The 16,638-nt window shown below is 46.3% G+C and overlaps 1 protein-coding gene across 4 annotated transcripts in view; it reads right to left on the minus strand.

Moving 5' to 3' along the window:
* The window catches only part of Bdg (sodium-dependent transporter bedraggled), a 60,077-nt gene that overhangs the window by 35,242 nt on the left and 8,197 nt on the right, over positions 1–16,638 (minus strand). For 2 of the 4 annotated variants that reach the window (XM_077399590.1, XM_077399601.1), the window contains exons 1-3: positions 12,838–13,024; positions 11,115–12,162; positions 4,733–5,776 (exon numbers count right to left, since the gene is read on the minus strand). In XM_077399590.1, coding sequence (XP_077255716.1) covers positions 4,733–5,776; positions 11,115–12,162; positions 12,838–12,883 — 2,138 coding nt within the window. In that variant the 5' untranslated portion in view covers positions 12,884–13,024. Of the gene's footprint in view, positions 1–4,732; positions 5,777–11,114; positions 12,163–12,837; positions 13,025–16,638 lie in introns of those variants that run through there. The other 2 variants (XM_077399618.1, XM_077399609.1) reach the window with 1 other exon arrangement.

Here is a 16,638-nt window from a genome sequence, read left to right on the forward strand (position 1 = left end):
AAAATTGAAAAGGATTGTTAGATAATAATTATTCAATAATAATCGATAACAGATACTAATTCTTATCCAGATAACTCATGTTTTTCGTAATCAGAAAGAAAATTGAGTCTCACTGAGAGATAATTATTATCTAATGACTTTTTCGTCAATTTTTTATTTAACAAACGTTAGAAAAGAATCAGAATCATCGTATAAGAGAGTTTAACATTCTAAAGGATATATCTTGAGACAAAATAAATACACAAATCAAGATTATAGCGACTTGGATTATAAAGGTGAATCACGTTTGTATTTACAAGCTTGTCTGCATACGCGCTAAATGCGAGTGCCGCCGTTTGCGTTGACACGACACACGACCCTCGCGCGCCGAGATCAATAGGACTACCGAGAAGAGGCGACGCGACGGGAAAAGCAAGTAAGTATGCACAAAGAATTTAAGTGCGACGACCGAACGTGACTATCTCGACAGCGCGACGTGCCGCGTGGCGTTCGTTCTCAAGGAATGACGGATACAAGAGTACCCGATGGAATTATTCTATTATAAATAAATTCTATTATAAATAGAATCCGTTCAGAAATCGGGATTCATTTTAGGGGACCATTTTCGGACGTATCTCGCTATTTTATAGGAAATTACCTCGGAGACTCGGCAGGGGTGAGAAAGAGATCTCCCTCGTCCCTCGTACGTTGTGGCGTTAGAATTCTCGAGGGACGTCGTTAAACGCGACGTGGAGAGTAAAGTCGCGCTCGCTCCTCTCATTTTGGTGAATTTATCCCGACGATTACAGAACACTAACGCGATATCCTCACGGCTCTATAACGTCGGTATACCGTTACGGTAACTTACACGAGGCGGCGCACCGTCGTCGACCCGGTACTTCCTGCTCCCGTAGCAACCGACTGACCCAAATACGACGACCATTGTCGAAGAAGAATCCGTGCAATTACGAAAAAAACGCGTTGTTAGCATACGTGTAATTGTATCGCGATTCAGATTTCTCATTAACGTCTTTTCGTATCGCGCGATAATCTCGAGAGCCTCGAGAGTGAACGTACACTCTCCACGTCTCCCTCTTTCTTTTTCTCTGATGCCGCAGAGAAAATGTCAAGCGACATTTCTTAAATTCCTCTACACAAAACATTTTCCAGAGGAACGACACAAAATACTTTTGTTTAAACGCGTAAACTATTCGGCAATACTCGTATTGCCGAATTGCTACACGCGTCGACATTCCCCCGAATCGAACGACTGAAATGAGTTCTTTCTTTCATCAAAAAACGAACGGCATTCGACTTGTAAAAAAAAAAAGTTCCGACACACATCGCGAAACGCGATTTTACAAATGCAAATAAATTGGAATACGTATCGCCTCGCATAATTTCAGCTTTTACCTTAATAGTCTTGAAATATACGGATATATATATCGAGATATTTGATTTCGAAATTAATTATAAAAAACCGCAGGAAGAGATGCAGTCGATTAAAATTTCGCGGAGAAGAAATTATATCAATTTTCAACAGCACGTATTACAAATATACTCGCTTATTTTCGAATACTCTAAAAAATTAATCAGAGATACGGGGTATCTTTCCGTAACGCTATTCGATATAATTATGAAAAATAATTCTTGCGGTAGGTATCGAAATAAGATTCAACGTGGATATTGCCAACATATGTATTCTTCAACCATTCCGCTACGCCGTAATCGGATTCATTATTCTACGAAAATATGGGACGGATTAAATTGCAGAAACGTGAGGTACACGCGGATAATCACGGCGCGTTTTTAATCGCGTTGAAATTCTTAATGAGAAGAGAGTATAATTCGCGATCGACGATCGACCGTCCGAAGGGAACGATCGGGGATTCTTTGGGCTCTCCGCTATCGACGAGAGCTCGATATACCGGGATAATCGCGGCTTCCACGAAGGCGGGAAACAGCTCGGCACGGTTCATTGACAGGGGGAAGCCGTTTTATGGACTCCGCGGGAACACGAACCGATCGAAATCACCGCGCTCGTCCGCCTCGGGTGAAAAGGAGTCGCGCGCGCTTCGCAGATGGCCGTCGATCCTGTTAAATCCTGATGCTCGATGCATGAACCGCGTTCCGCACGTGCCTACCTTGCTAAATCGAGATTCATCGATATTTCGATAGGTTCGCGGTACGTCCGAAGGCTTTGAGAAGTCTTCGTTGAACGCGCTATTCTCGCTGGAGTACACCGATCGTAAGAGCAGAGATCTCTCGTCGTTCTCGGTCTCCAATTATTGATTAACTCGAATTACTGGATAGGCACACAGACATCGCGATGAAACGTTTATGAGAGTCGCCACTGCTTTACATTATCACGCTGTGCACGTGCGGAAAAACCGGCGCGTAAGTCGCCGTCTCCTTCCGTCATCCCCGACAGATTTTGCTGCTTGCTCGGGAGAGCGGATTGGCGCAACAGGTTACACGGTTCATCGGCGGCGAAACAATCTCTGGACGCTCGAGATCGTCGACCCTCTCGCGGTCTTGACGAAATCTCCGACCTCACGCGATTCCTTACGGCGAATCGAGTTGATTGATCAATCGGATTGTTACGAGCTTATTATCCGCGTTCGATACTTCAAATTTTGGCTATTATATACCCTGTTCAATTCGTAGTGTCAAATTATACTCAATTTGATCATTTCTATAGATTCGCCACTGCCCTTGCTCAATTTGTCGTTAATTTAATTGAACCAAAGAAGCTAAAATAATACTGCGTTCTACGTTAAAATAATAAATTTCGGCACACATGGTAGTCAAAAATAGCAAAATGTTATTTAACTGAAAAGTATCGGTTTAAATTTCATTCTTCAAGATATGATTCGAGCAAAATTAATTCTCGTGAAACGTCGAATCGTTCGCGAATCGAGATACATCTCGCGCTCGTCATTATTATCATCCAAAAACAATTTTATTTAACAGAGATAAAGCAAAGCGTGATGCCAACAGAATGTACTCGGAAGACTAATGGCAGTAAATCTTTCGGGATTATAAATATTTGCCGTTTCATCTCGGCACGATAAATTACGTTTCACACACGTGGCTCATGTGTGATCAGAGTCGCTGACAAGGTGTCTGTTACGAATATGAGCGTAATATCGAGACTCCGTCGGATCGTTCGTCGATTTGTAAATGGGACTCGTGTTAAGCCTATCGCTGGGAAACGGAGCATGCTTTACAGTTACCTCCGGGCGACTGATAAATTTATTATCGGATTTTATGTGGGTTACCGGCGTTGCTTAATTTCCGGGACAATTAAAAATGACCAGTTAAGCACGTGTTCGCCATCAACGGCGTTTTAACGCGGATTCTGCCGACTGTACGAGGTAAAGTGATATATAGTGTTACCGATAGAACGTAGCTCGAAATATCTGAAAGAGAAACGAGAGAGAGAGAGAGAGAGAGAGAGAGAGAGAGAGAGAGGAAGCGAGATGGCGAAACGGGATGTTCTGACATACCGCGGACTGACGAACGAATCCTGCAGTCGAGATGTATTGACAACACAACCGGTGACGCATGTCAAAAACCGTTAGATGAAAAAAAAACTATATAAAAACAGTTTTGTACCATTTTACGTTTCCACTGTAAGTTTCTACGCATACTTTGCATACTTGCCGATCTTTCATGTGACAGTTTTCTTTCATTATTTATTATAATATAATAAAGCAAATCTCTGTATCGTTAGGAACTTTCTATCCAGTTCATCGATCTGGTCATTTCGTTTTATTTATTTATTTATTTTTTTTTAATCGAATTTATGTTTCACTGAACAGCAGATCGAGTCGAGTTGTTTTTGCGCGCGGGTCGAAATATTTATGACGTACAAAACAGCAAGACACGCGTAGCGTCCTTCACGAATCGTCGATACATCCAGTTTCTGATATCGTTGCCAATCAATTACGTATACAACTCCGCAAGAACGCCGACCGCCCGAACAAAAAGCGTGCAAGGATTACTGATTTCCAAGGTGGAGACATGTCTACGCGGGAACAATCGGGGGAGGAGGAATCCGCGACGTGCGTAGAAAATTTTCTAGTCCAATTTCCTAACGACGGGACACCGTGAAGTGACGTTAGACACGATTGCGCAAACAGGGTGCCAAAGCGCGAGTATACTTATTGTCAAGCTCGAACGGGCAGCGGCAAGTGTAACAACCGAGTCGTTAACGTTCTCTCGCTTCCGGCGGGAATGTGGCAAGAGATCTTAAGGCAAGGTCGAGAGAGAAGAACACGGGATGACTCCGGAGAAATTCAGCCGGCCATAAAGATCGAACTTTTTACACGTTAAAAAAAAAAAAAAAAAAAAAGGATTTAAAAAGAATCCTTCAAATCCTTGCGTCTGCCACGTATTGGGAACGCACCCTGATCGATCATCGTGTCTGTCTGCAGTCCTTGGATATTGCACATCCAGCGTGACAAAGAATATTCAAGCTGAGATCACTATCCCGCGCCTCGCGTTTATATCGATGCCCTATCTGGCGAATGGCGCAACCCGTTACCTCGCAAATTAGGAGCTAAAAATTCTTCGTGTCACACGTATTACGCATTGTTTGCAGTTTTTGAAAATATCTTTTCTTCAAAAACGGTCTCGCAACGTTTCCGCGTTAAGTCTGCGAAGAATCTTACGCCTGGAGTAGCACGAACGATCCGTCTGCATGTCCTAAGAGACGCAGCAATTGTGTACAAAACTCGTGCAAACTGACCTTCTCGGAGCGGTGCGCCGCGGGCTGGTCGGCGTGCTGGAAGGCGCGCTGCTGGAAGCCCCGCCGAACGAGCTGGAGCAGGTCGTGTTGCCGGACGCGGTGGTGTCGCTGGCCGTGGTCGTGGAGCCGATGAGGCTGCCCTGCCGCGACGACACCTCGCGATTACGCGCGCCTCGCCTCGATCTCCCGCCGGCGAATTGTCGACCGGCGGCGCGGCGCGGCGTCGCGGCGCCCGCGGCGCCCGCGCCCGCGTTCCTCGCTGGCGCGCTCGACGGTCGGAGCAGCGTGCCGGAAGTGCCGCTGCCGTTGGTCTGCGCGGCGAGGATCTCCGGTGCGATCAGCGCGATGTCCGGCAACGAATTCGGCGCCGAGACGACGACGGCGCGCCGATCGGCCGGCTCGTTATTACCGGTACCGGCGCGCTGCGTGCCCTCGGGTAGTCGCAGATGACGCAGACGCCGCATGGACGCGCGCATCCACGAGTTCGCGGCGGCGGCGACCGAGCTGGTGACGGCGGCGACGGCGGTCGTCGCCGTGCCGTCGCGATTTTCACGATCGACCGCCTCGTTCGTGGCGTTGCAACGCGCGGCTGCCGCGGCCTCGTCGTCGTCGTCGTCGTCGTCATCGTCGCCGTCGTTATTGTTGTCGTTAACGTTGCGATGCCGGCGATGCCGTCCGCCGCTGCGACGATTGTTGTTACCGTTGTTTTGACGATCGTGGAGAAGCGCGCCGCCGGAGGGCGACCACCGCGTGCCGCCGCCACCCGCTAGGGACTTTGCCGTCGCGGTGACGGACATCGCGACACTGCGGCCCGTCGCCGTTTCGCGATGCTCGCAGCCGCGCCTGCGCCCCGCGCTCCCGCGGGTGGGGGCCGCGGCGCTCGCTCGCCCCCCCTGTTCGCCAGCCCCACGTTCACCGGCGGCCGCGAGCGACTCCGCGGCCCGCGGGTACTCCACTTCCTCGAGCCACGACCAATCCACCTCGGAACCTTCCGAGCAGACGTCCTCGCTCGGACTGGTCGCCGATTCCGCTTCCGGTGGCTGTCTGCAAACACAGAGGGGAAAAAATGCGGGCTTTAATCTTCGGCCGGGTTGAATTATGCGGGTATATCACCGGTCCGATGAACGCGTACGACCTGAATGCTGGCGAAGCAGCTTTCTTTTTTTTTTTTTTTTTTACGCCGATATTACGGGAGAATAAGTATAACGGAAAAATGTACACGTATCTTTTAGCGGCTATGTACAAAAAAAAAACAGGATCATAATAATTACAGTCAGTATCTATATATAATTATCGGCGATATTGATTGATCAATAACTAGTTTGAAATCGATGGAATTCGTGTCGTTTAATTTTTAAAATTAAAAATATTTTATACATTAATTTGAAATATTATAAATCTTTAAAATGTACATAAAATTCACACGAATAATATTATTGGGCAATCCTGATCGTAAAAATGTTGTTTTCCTCTAATTGATTGTGTATCAGGTCGGTCGTGTTTTCTCACTTCCTTATTGTTTCAGGCTTTATCTCGAACTACTATTTTTCCCACTTACTCAAACAATAACCAATAGCCGATCGATTTCTTGGCAACGTCACGTCGTTCTCTTGACATTAGAAAAATTGTCTTCCACGTCGAGAGTTCAAACAAACTCCTTTTTACGCGGGAGCAACAGGTTTCCCCGCCTCTCTCTTTCTCTCTCTATCAGAACTTGAAAAATTTCCGTATCAAAGCGCGCGGCGGGTCGACGACCCCGATCTCTGTTGTGTTCTCCCCGATTTTACGCACGCGCCTCTCTTTCCCGGGACGAGATGGAAAGCCACGATCACATCGGTCGAACGCGTGGCCGGGGAACAGCCCGAAAGAGAGAGACATCACTCCAAAAAGAAAAACTCCTTGTTCCCCGCGCACGGTCGTAGGCAGCGCGTGCCGCTTCGAGGGGTCCAAAAGCGTCGCGGAGGGATAAGCGCGGGGAGGAAGAAGAAATGTCACCTCAACGCGGGCTCCACGCCTCGCGCACACGACCCCCATACCGTGCACCGTGACTTCCGGTACGAAACACAACGCCTGGCGAGCGACCACCTATGTCCCGTACCACGGCGCAACCAACGCGGCGCGCCAGAAGGCATTTCTACGCCGACCACGCCGATCCCCGTGGGGCCCGTGGATTCCTGGTGCGCACCCCACATCCGTCCCGACCACCGGGAACGACGAAGGATAACAGGATGTGAATCGTACTACGCGCCCTATATGCATCGGGAGCGCGAGCCGCGCGTACCTGGTCGTGTCGACCCCCCCCCCCCGCCCCGCGTGGCTTCTACTCTCGGCGCGGTCTCGGCGAGGAACGGGGAACGTCGCGCGATTACGAATTGTGGGAGGATAATCGTAGGAATGTGGGTGGAGAAGCTCGGTAATTTCTCCTCGTGCCTCGAAACACAGAACATTTGAGCTGTTCGCAGGTGTGCGGCCGGAGGGGGGTGAAGGGGAGATGGTGGTTAGAGTGATTCAAGTCCCTCGAGACAAGAGGGGAACATTGTGAGAAAGTGTGACTGGCGCTATAATTTGTGGATGACGCGCGCACGCGCATTTTATATTATGTAAAATAAGTTATTTAAATGTACGTATATTCGCGAATAATTTGTTTTATATAGGAGGGATTCATTTTCCGAGAAAAATACGTCAAAAATAGATTAGCTATGTGCTCTTAAAAAAAAATATATATATATATACATATATAGAAAAAATTGCATTTAGTTATTTAGAACGGCTTTACAGTTTCCTACAGTATTAATACCTGTTTTTTTTTTCGCTATCTTTGTTGTGCTGCTTGAAAAATCAGGATATTAAAATAATATTCTTTACAAAATGGCTGATTTATGTGTCCAGAATTTATTCTCTTTGTTTAAATGAACATTTTAGGCTGTTCACTGTAATCTTCGTGCCTGCCCCTATATACTTTCTTTTCTCCCTACTTTATTCTTACGTTTAATCTAAAATGGTCGGTCATGACGTTATACAGAAGGCACGTAGTGATTCAGAATTTCTACGATAATAAGATTTTATGCTAAGATTTAGCAAATTATCTAGCAGTGTTATGTGCTTGATAATTTTCAATATCTTAGCATTACCGAGAACCGCCAAAAAAGGCAGATTTAAATTATTATTTATGATGGCATAAAAGTAAAATGCGCAGACACACAAACATACTTAAAAATCTGTAAGCGAATGGACGATTTACGCAACAGTTATATTAACTGTACCTTTCCTTATTCCATCAATCTCGTACTAATTAACCAATTAATTCCGAATTTTCCCGAACTGCATGCGAACTGTAGATTTTTTTCATTTGAACGCTGCCTCGCATCGCAGACGTGCAGCGAGGCATTGAGAAATTTCGTCACAAGGTGCAGTGCGCGTAACTGCGACGCGCGGCTTTCCGGATGCGTAATGTCCGACCGACGTGGCATACGGCTCTCACCTTATTGTGCGCGAGTCGAGTCGCGCGTGGGAAGTGTTTCGCCGATATAACAACTGAAATTCGTTGTTCGAAACCCGCGTGTCTAACGCGGGGAAGCACGAGCGAGTGAGGCGAGGCCGTTGTGTTGTGTGTTCGTGCGCCCGATGACCCGATTGCTTTCGCAGCGCCCGCGGCGGTTCGCGTATCAATCCGCGGACCGACTTTCTAAATGCGGTCATGCCCTTTCCCAGCGGAGATGTCTGTCTGTCTGTCGATAACAATATCGCTGTTCCGTCGTCGATCCTTCATCGGCCCGAAAATTTTTTCCGACGCGGATATCGTGTTTTTTGTACAAAATAATCTCCCCTCGCTGGTGCAGCTTTACGTTGTAAAATATTAGGTTTCAGAATTTATCGAATAAAGTAAGTAAAATTAGATTTCTAAATGATTTAGGTGTTAATAACGCGATAAATCCGTTTGCAATTGCAATTGTAAACAGAGCTGTATCTTTGATATAATATCTCTTAAAATAAAAACTTATTGTCAGTATATATGAACATTGAGGATCTTCGTGCGTTACATTTGGATTTATATTCTAATTTATCCCCGGGGTGTCCTCTCTCTATTTTACTTTTCAGTCAGCGAGCTGAATTTAGCAAAAACGTTTCACAAAAAGGTTGTATCCAGACCATACTTACAATTTCTATGTGAAATATTTTTTACCTGCCGGACTCAATTTTCGCGTAATTTGCCTGGGAAAAATAAAATAGGACATCTTACATATACTTATCGAATTTATTTCGAAAGCGACTTGATGTGTCGTAAAAGCTTTGTGTTTTCAACAAATAAATTTTCAGCTCGCAGACCTCTTTTGTTCTTTCCAGGAGAGGAGAGATTTGTTTTTCTCCTCCGTGTATTCTTACTTTTGTATTGCGTTATATCTCGGTTCTTTTATCTTGTCTTTGTATACTTATCCACCTCGTCTCACAACTCGCATCTCCGACAAGTATCACGGCGTTTCGCTCAGACGCTCATTCGCGGATTAATCCGGAGAGTGACTTTCTAAACGCGGTCGTGCCCTTCTCGACGCGCCCATATCGGACGACGATATCGCAGTCGCGTTATAATGGGCGACAAAGGCTCTCTTATTTGCGCGTATCACTACCGCGCCGTCTATTGTTATTAATTATTTCCTATGCGCGCGGAACAAAAGCGGCCGTTATTACAAGACACCACGGATACAAAGGTGAATCGCTTCTGGAACGCGACGTTAATGAGCAAACGGAAGCGAATTACAGGGAATTACGATACGTTACGAGGTGGCGAGGATTGGTATTTTAATTTTCCGTTCCCCCTTCCCCCGCGAGAAAAAATAGACGGTATATACATATACAGAATAGTAACAGCTCCTTCATTGATTATCAAAAACAACGATATTTTATTCTTATGTATTATTTCATTACGGAAAAAGGGTATAGCGGAAATATATGGCTATTAAAATGCTATATATAAATATGACTATTTTTCTTCTCGTATCTCGGCATCGTTTATCGTTAATTGCTCGTATAATGTGCGTTATTGCGTACCGCGCGCTGGGACCAGAATTTTCCGCTTTCACGTGTCATTACGTGTAATGTTCCATCCCTCCGAAGCGTTCCATGCGTGGTTCAATTCGATACCGGGAGGGCTTCTTGAGTCATCGCATGTCCGCGCGCTTACGCGAATGCTCACCTCGCGCGATACCGTAGCGCAAATCATCCGTGAAAATCCATTCGCTTATACACGATGTCGTTTACTTCTGTACCGTTCTACGGCTTGACCGTGATAATATTTTTTTTCTTTTTCAGGCGAGAGCGACGCGTTTGCCTTTAGATTCCGAATGTTCGCACTATCGTTCCGATCCCGCGCGGCCCGTTAGAAAGTTTTACTATCTCCGGAGAGAGTAAAATCTCAAATTTAAGCAGTCTCCTGACTCTCAATTCTTCAACTAAGAAGGCGAAGAAAAAGTGTTCCGTGTAAGCGCGCACGACTGGATCCGGCGTGAAATTTTTAATTAAAAAATCGAGAGTGATTTTCAACGAACGTTCCGAGTTCACCTCAGAGCGCCAGCCGCTTCAAAGGTCTGTTAGTTAAGAGAGCGGCTCTCTAAAACTCTCGAGCTTGCATTTATGCTTAACAGGTACGCTTGAAAGGTAGAGCATACGTAATGCGTTTGAGGCCGTCAAAGAGGATCTGCATTTTCATTGTCAGTGTCCCTAACTTCGATCGACGGGACCCCGCGTCGTTTCTCATCGTCGCTAAGACGTCGAGCGAATCTGAATCGAAACAGTTTGCACGCTCGTTAGGCTCGAGCCTATGTAAATACTTTCGGCACGAAAGCGCGCTTTCCTGTGCCAATGCATTCTACCTACGCGAATTCTTGCATCGGTCTAAGAATACGAGCTTGCTCACCGTGAGAAGCCGCTACAAAGACAGGTGGAGATATTTTAGCCGAATACGAGAAGCTAAGAAGGAATTTCTTACAAAAACATCACGGTCTTCGCAGTGGGAAGTTGGGGAACGCGATTATAATTCGATTAAAATACTTGTATACTTTCTAATCGGCATGAATTATAATAAGACAAACTGGATGACTATAGATTTGTCGAATTTTTAATGAAATTATCTGCCGTAAAAATTAATTATTTTTATTTTTCAACAATCCCCAAAGTTGCGTTACGACTAGATATTTTTTCATGAATAATTCTTGTGTGACTTTAATATTAAATTCTTTAAAAAATTGTTGATTTACACATAGGATAATATTACGCAATCCTTATAAAATCAGGCGTAATTTCGTTCTCTTCTAACGTGACGCAAAGCGCGATCGAAAACTCCCTGCGTGAGAAAAGGATGAAAATGTAACAGCGGAAGCAATCGTACCTCGTGAGAAAACTGGCCGCCCCACGATCGACGTTGGAAATCGACGGTACGCAGCGATATTCCTTAAGACTGGTGGATCTATCGATGCCAGAAAGCCCATCGGTAAAATGGCTCGAGTTTAGGCTCGTCCCTTCCGTCCACGACTTACGATGCGACTCTTGAAAGGAACGCCTTTTGCTTCCGCGCTCGAAGGCGTCGTCCTCTCGACCGCGTCTCTTGAGAACGACTCTCGCGCGAGGCTCCGATTCGATGGAAACGGATCTATCCTTGGGCGAACCGTCCTCGCGAAACTTGTTCGAACTTGGCAACGATTTGTAGACCGGATCGTCGTCCGGCTGGACATCGTACTCGCTCGGCGTGACGGCGCCTTTCGTCTCCTCCGCGTCGCTTCTACCGTTCGCTTCCTCGTTCGAGGTCCTGGACGACGACTCGAAGGGGTAACTGACCCTATCCTCCTTCCCCCCGATCGAGAGACGCACGGAGGATGTCGTGCGATTCGGATCGACGTTCTCGTTCCTCGCGCGACCGCATCTCGTTTCCGCTTGGTCTTCGTTGTCGTCGTGCTCGGCGAGGAAATCGAAAGCGTCGTTTATTTCCCGCGTCTCGTATGTCTCGTCCTCGCGTCTCGCCGTCGAGGCTCCCCTCGTTCTTTCGCAGCTCGATATCGTCGCGTGGTCCACCGTATCCTGTTGAGCCTCCTCGTTGACGTCCGAGCAAGTCTTGCGTATAACCGGCTCTAAATGCCTGGTGATGTCGCGCACCCGCTTGATCGTGTCTGACGAGACCACGTCGATCCTTTTGCGGATCGGTACCACTTGATCGTGGCCCAAGGTCACCAAGATGTCACCCTTATCGATGCTGTTCAGCACTCGCTCTTGCTGACGGGTGAGAGAGAGTTTCTGCTCCAATTTCGGGGGACATACGTCCAGCAGATGCTCCTGTTCGTCGGGCGTTGCATCGTCCACCGTGACCCGCGGTACGCACGCATCGTTTCCAAGATCGATCAGATCGCCATCCTCGTTGGACGCCATTTTGCGACGATTTACACCTGCAACGATAAAGAGCGCTTCCGTTAATTGATATTAAACGAGCGATGCACCGTTCAAGGACGGTAATCTTTCCTCATTCAATATATAGCTCAAAAATAATAGTATAATAATATAAAAAACAAATATATCTCCAATGCTATCTCAGAAAAGCTACAATTTTCATTTTATTACAATTAACTCACACATATTCTAATTAAAAAATGTACATGCGTTTTATATATAATTTATTAAAAATCAATCTATATTTCTCCTATATTATTCTAGCGTATATTATTTCCACGTCGCAAATATTTGCAATATGAACCAAGTGCTTGAAAGAATCGTGTACGCGTGGGTGACTCGCGCGATAGTTGACCACTACCTGATTTAAACCAACGATTACACCTCGAGAGTCATCCGAGATGATCAGATTAATTTCCGGGCGAAGTGTGTCGGCGGTTTTTCATTGCAACTTTATGAACTCGTCCTAGATTCGCCTGACCCGACCAAGAAATCTCTGGTCGTAAACCAAAGAGAAGCGCAATTCTCTCTCGACGATTGATCGCCGCAGGACCGTCTCGCTCGACTCTCGAGCCTCCCACAGACATCAAGCTAATCCGTCGGGCCGTTTCCCCAATCTCTCTCTCACTCTCTCTCTCTCTCTTTCCTTTTCTCTTTCTATCCGACTGACTCACCGTTCCGTACATATCGGAGAAGGTTGTGCAAAAGTATGCCCGCCATGTCGCTGAGATTCGCGTGACCGTGTCACATTCGCGGTATCGCTCGCTCGCTGGTCCGCATCGGGATGAAGAGACGACTGAGATCCAAGGAAGAAGAGACAGCGCTATCATTATAAGTGTTCGTAAATCATCGGCGACGATTAACGGCAAGATGCTAAGTGAGCGATGCGCGACGCGTCGCGTCGGGTGCGTTTAGCAACGATAACGGTGACGGCGCGCGAGATTTCGGCTTTCATTTTTTATTATAACTCCACGACGCGTAAACCGCCCGGCCTCCTCTTTCGCAACTTTGTAAGTATACCGTGTCGTCGGGAAATGTCGCGACGTCGAACGCTGGCTTTGTTGACCAACATTTAATACACTCGCTCAAGTTTGAATATTTTGCGACGTTACATATTGTACACGCGGAATATATATTACGTTTTATTGCATCGCGCACGATATGTTTGACGACTGAATTATTTCACGTTCTAATTTGCAACAACGTCGATGCGGCATCAAGCTTTTCTGATTGCCGTCCCAATTTATTTTCACCATTTTCCAATTTCCCCAACTTTCACCGATCCCCGCTGTATATCATATTCGAAGCAGCTCTGTATCATTAAGCGTATCGCAAGATTTCTTCTCTCCGATTACCGATAAGAAGTCCGAGTAAGAAATCCGGCACAGCTTCTCTCGGATGTCATTTCGCTGACGCGAGCACGAAACACGCGCTTTTTTCAGATCCGTCAATGAGGAAACTGCGCCCACATACCGGCAACGTATCCCTTTCCGCTGATGGAAACGGTTTCTTCTTTCATTTCCTTCGAAAGAGTTCGGACGCGAAGCGAAACCATCGCGCGGCACAGTCGCGATACTCGCACTTCACTAGGTACGGCTCGTAAACCACTAACGAATAATGTATTCCCGTCTCGGTAAAATATCGTCCAGTCACCGCGAATTAACTGTGCGCGCCGCAAACGAGTCGCCCGCGTATATCGGTCGAATAATCGCCAATTCGTTAGCATACAGCAGTGTCACGAATTCGTAAACGATAAGACGACGTTTCCAATCGTACGTGCCGTTTCCTCGATAATAAGGTAGATTTTTCGCGGTCGCCCCATTAAGGTGCGTCCTTCCACTGATTAATGTCCACGCGCCACCAATTAACAATTTCGAGGAATCAACAAGCGTCGAAGCTAATTAGCGTTACTAATTATCCGGCGCTCAAACGTTCCGCGAAGAGTAACGTAAGTAAATATATACATAAATAATTCTACAAATAATCCGGGAAACTCAGAATTCGCGAACCGATGAATCAGCAGGACGTTTCAGCCGTCGCGCTCGGGCTGATTAATTACCGCCGGCGCGCGTGTGCGCGCACAGGTGTTACACGACTTCGCTTAACGTCCACGCAAATTTGTTCGTCGCCCGTTAAACGCTCGGTTAGACCCCGTTCTCACGACCCACGGCCGGCCAGAAAGCAAACAAATGATGCAATTGTATACAATTACTCGGCCGGCGGCTCTCTCTCTCTCTGTCATTCCACTCACGTTCGACTCCACGAATTAACAAAGTCGCCGCCGTCTGTGTCTACTCTCTATATATGTACCAAGACGCCCCGGAATAACAGCGAGGGAAACTAATTCGTATACGTATCCCGAAAGCAAAAATAAACTGAATTTTTAATTTCAAGTACACGAAGAACTTTCCCTCGTTTTCAATAAAACTTAACGAACGAGAATATCCGTCGCGTTAAATTAAACTGCAGGTGAATTTAATGAAAGATGCGAGTCACGATTCAATTGACGGAGTTCCGACCAGTTCCGACTCTCCCGCGAGAAATCTCGAACTACGTCTTTATTGAATTTTATTTCAAATATTATTCGCAACGTGTTCTCTAACAAGAGCGTAGGTCGTCGAGGAGATTTTCTCGTTTCCGACCATTATAAAGTACGTGGTGGATAAAATACGTGTACGTCTTGATGAGACAAGTCGTCACGTATATTCGTGCGCGTTCTCTTGTCAGAAGATGCGAAAGATCGAGGTGCGACTACCGGAAGGTTAAGTACAATCATAATTTCTACACGTGAATTAAGAAAAATCGCCCTTGTTAGCCGGTGAGAAATTTTAAGAGCGCGCACGCGAGACATCCCGAGGGGAGGACGCTTAAAAACAATAGCGCCGGAATCTTCGTTTCGCGAGACCATGTGAGTGAGACTCGCAATGCGAAACAATAACTATAACGTTATATGTGTTAATGGTATTCCAAGAGTTATTTCCCTGCGCCACTTACGGGAGAGTTAATCACAAGTTGCAACACTAATCAATTACGGAGTAGGACTTTACGGCTAATAGAGCTAATTACGTGCCGCGAGGAAAAAAACTTGTGCAGCTCGCGAGCAATCGTTAGATTTTAAGAGAGAGACAGAGAGAGAGAGAGAATTTAACTACACTATTAAATTCGTAGTGGCAAATTATACTCAATTTGAGTAATTTTAAGTAATTTTAACCCTAATTCTATAAGTCGCCACTGCTCTCCTAATCAATATGTCATTAATTCAACTAAAACAACGTTAACTTAATTAAACTAATAAGATTAAAATAATAATTTTCGATACATATATAGTAGTTAAAAATGTTATTTAACTCAAAGTCGTGGTTTAAATTTCATCCTTTAATATATTTAAATAAAGATGTTAATTATTATCGTAACAAACGATAATTATTATATCTTTAGTTTACCAATGCAATCGCGATAATTTTATTACACAACTATCTGTTGCAATATTTCACGCTGTTTGCTGTTTGCGATTCGAAAAAATATTGAAATATTTTATTATATCGCGACATACTGAAGTAAAGGTCGCAAATTTACATCGTTTTTTTACTGCACACATAAATACAAGCAATCTGACGATAATCGTGGTCGGAAGTGTCGTTGAAGGATGTAGGAGGCTTCGCAGTGGACGCTCGTTATAGATAAAAAAAAAAGTAAGTTCGCACGCGCAGCGCTTTCACCACATATGAATTATATAGTTTTGTCGTTCTGCGCCTATTCGCGAAAGTCCATCAACGGAGGACAGGCGTCTGATGCCTGACTGATAAAGAGTGAAGCGAATCGGTCGGTCGAATGAGTCGGATCTCCGCGTTTCCAGAAGAAGCCCCGTTGGGAAAGAAAGAACGCCGAATGGTGGAATTGACGGCGAGCGACGCGGATAACCCCGCGCGGTTTACGCTTCGCGTGCGAGGATACGTATTGCGCGAACGGTACTTTCTCGACGATCGTTAACGCAATCCTCGGCGGCGCGGCGGGGCGGCGCGTCCCCGCGTGTCTGCACGAGATCGACTTTTCCGAAGCCTCGATCGTCGGATACCGGGAACTGCACCGTCCGACTCATCGACGACCGGAGCCAACCGGTCATCGCGACGCGGTGATCAACGAAGGGAGAGAGACAATCATACCGCGAATCGCCGCCCGCCGCGGTTCATTGAACTTTTAATCGCGCCGCACGCGGGAGAAGCGGGGCGCCGCGCCGGTCATATACACGCCCGCGCGCGGACACGCGCTCCTAGCGCTCGGCGTGTACATCAGGGTGTGCCGAGGGGTCACGCTTCCTTCCGATTCGCGAGCGAACGTCGCCGGTCGTTAAAATTCATTTCAACAATGAGCTCCGCCTGACAGTTTGACAGCTGAGAGAGGGAATTAAATTTTGAAAAGTTCGACAGAATATAGCTTTCACATCTCATTGTCAGTTACACGTTCATCTCTCGCGC

This window comes from Temnothorax americanus, unplaced genomic scaffold (assembly GCF_048541705.1).
Source record: "Temnothorax americanus isolate GAGA-0224 unplaced genomic scaffold, ASM4854170v1 Scaffold1, whole genome shotgun sequence".
Lineage (NCBI taxonomy): Eukaryota > Metazoa > Arthropoda > Insecta > Hymenoptera > Formicidae > Temnothorax > Temnothorax americanus.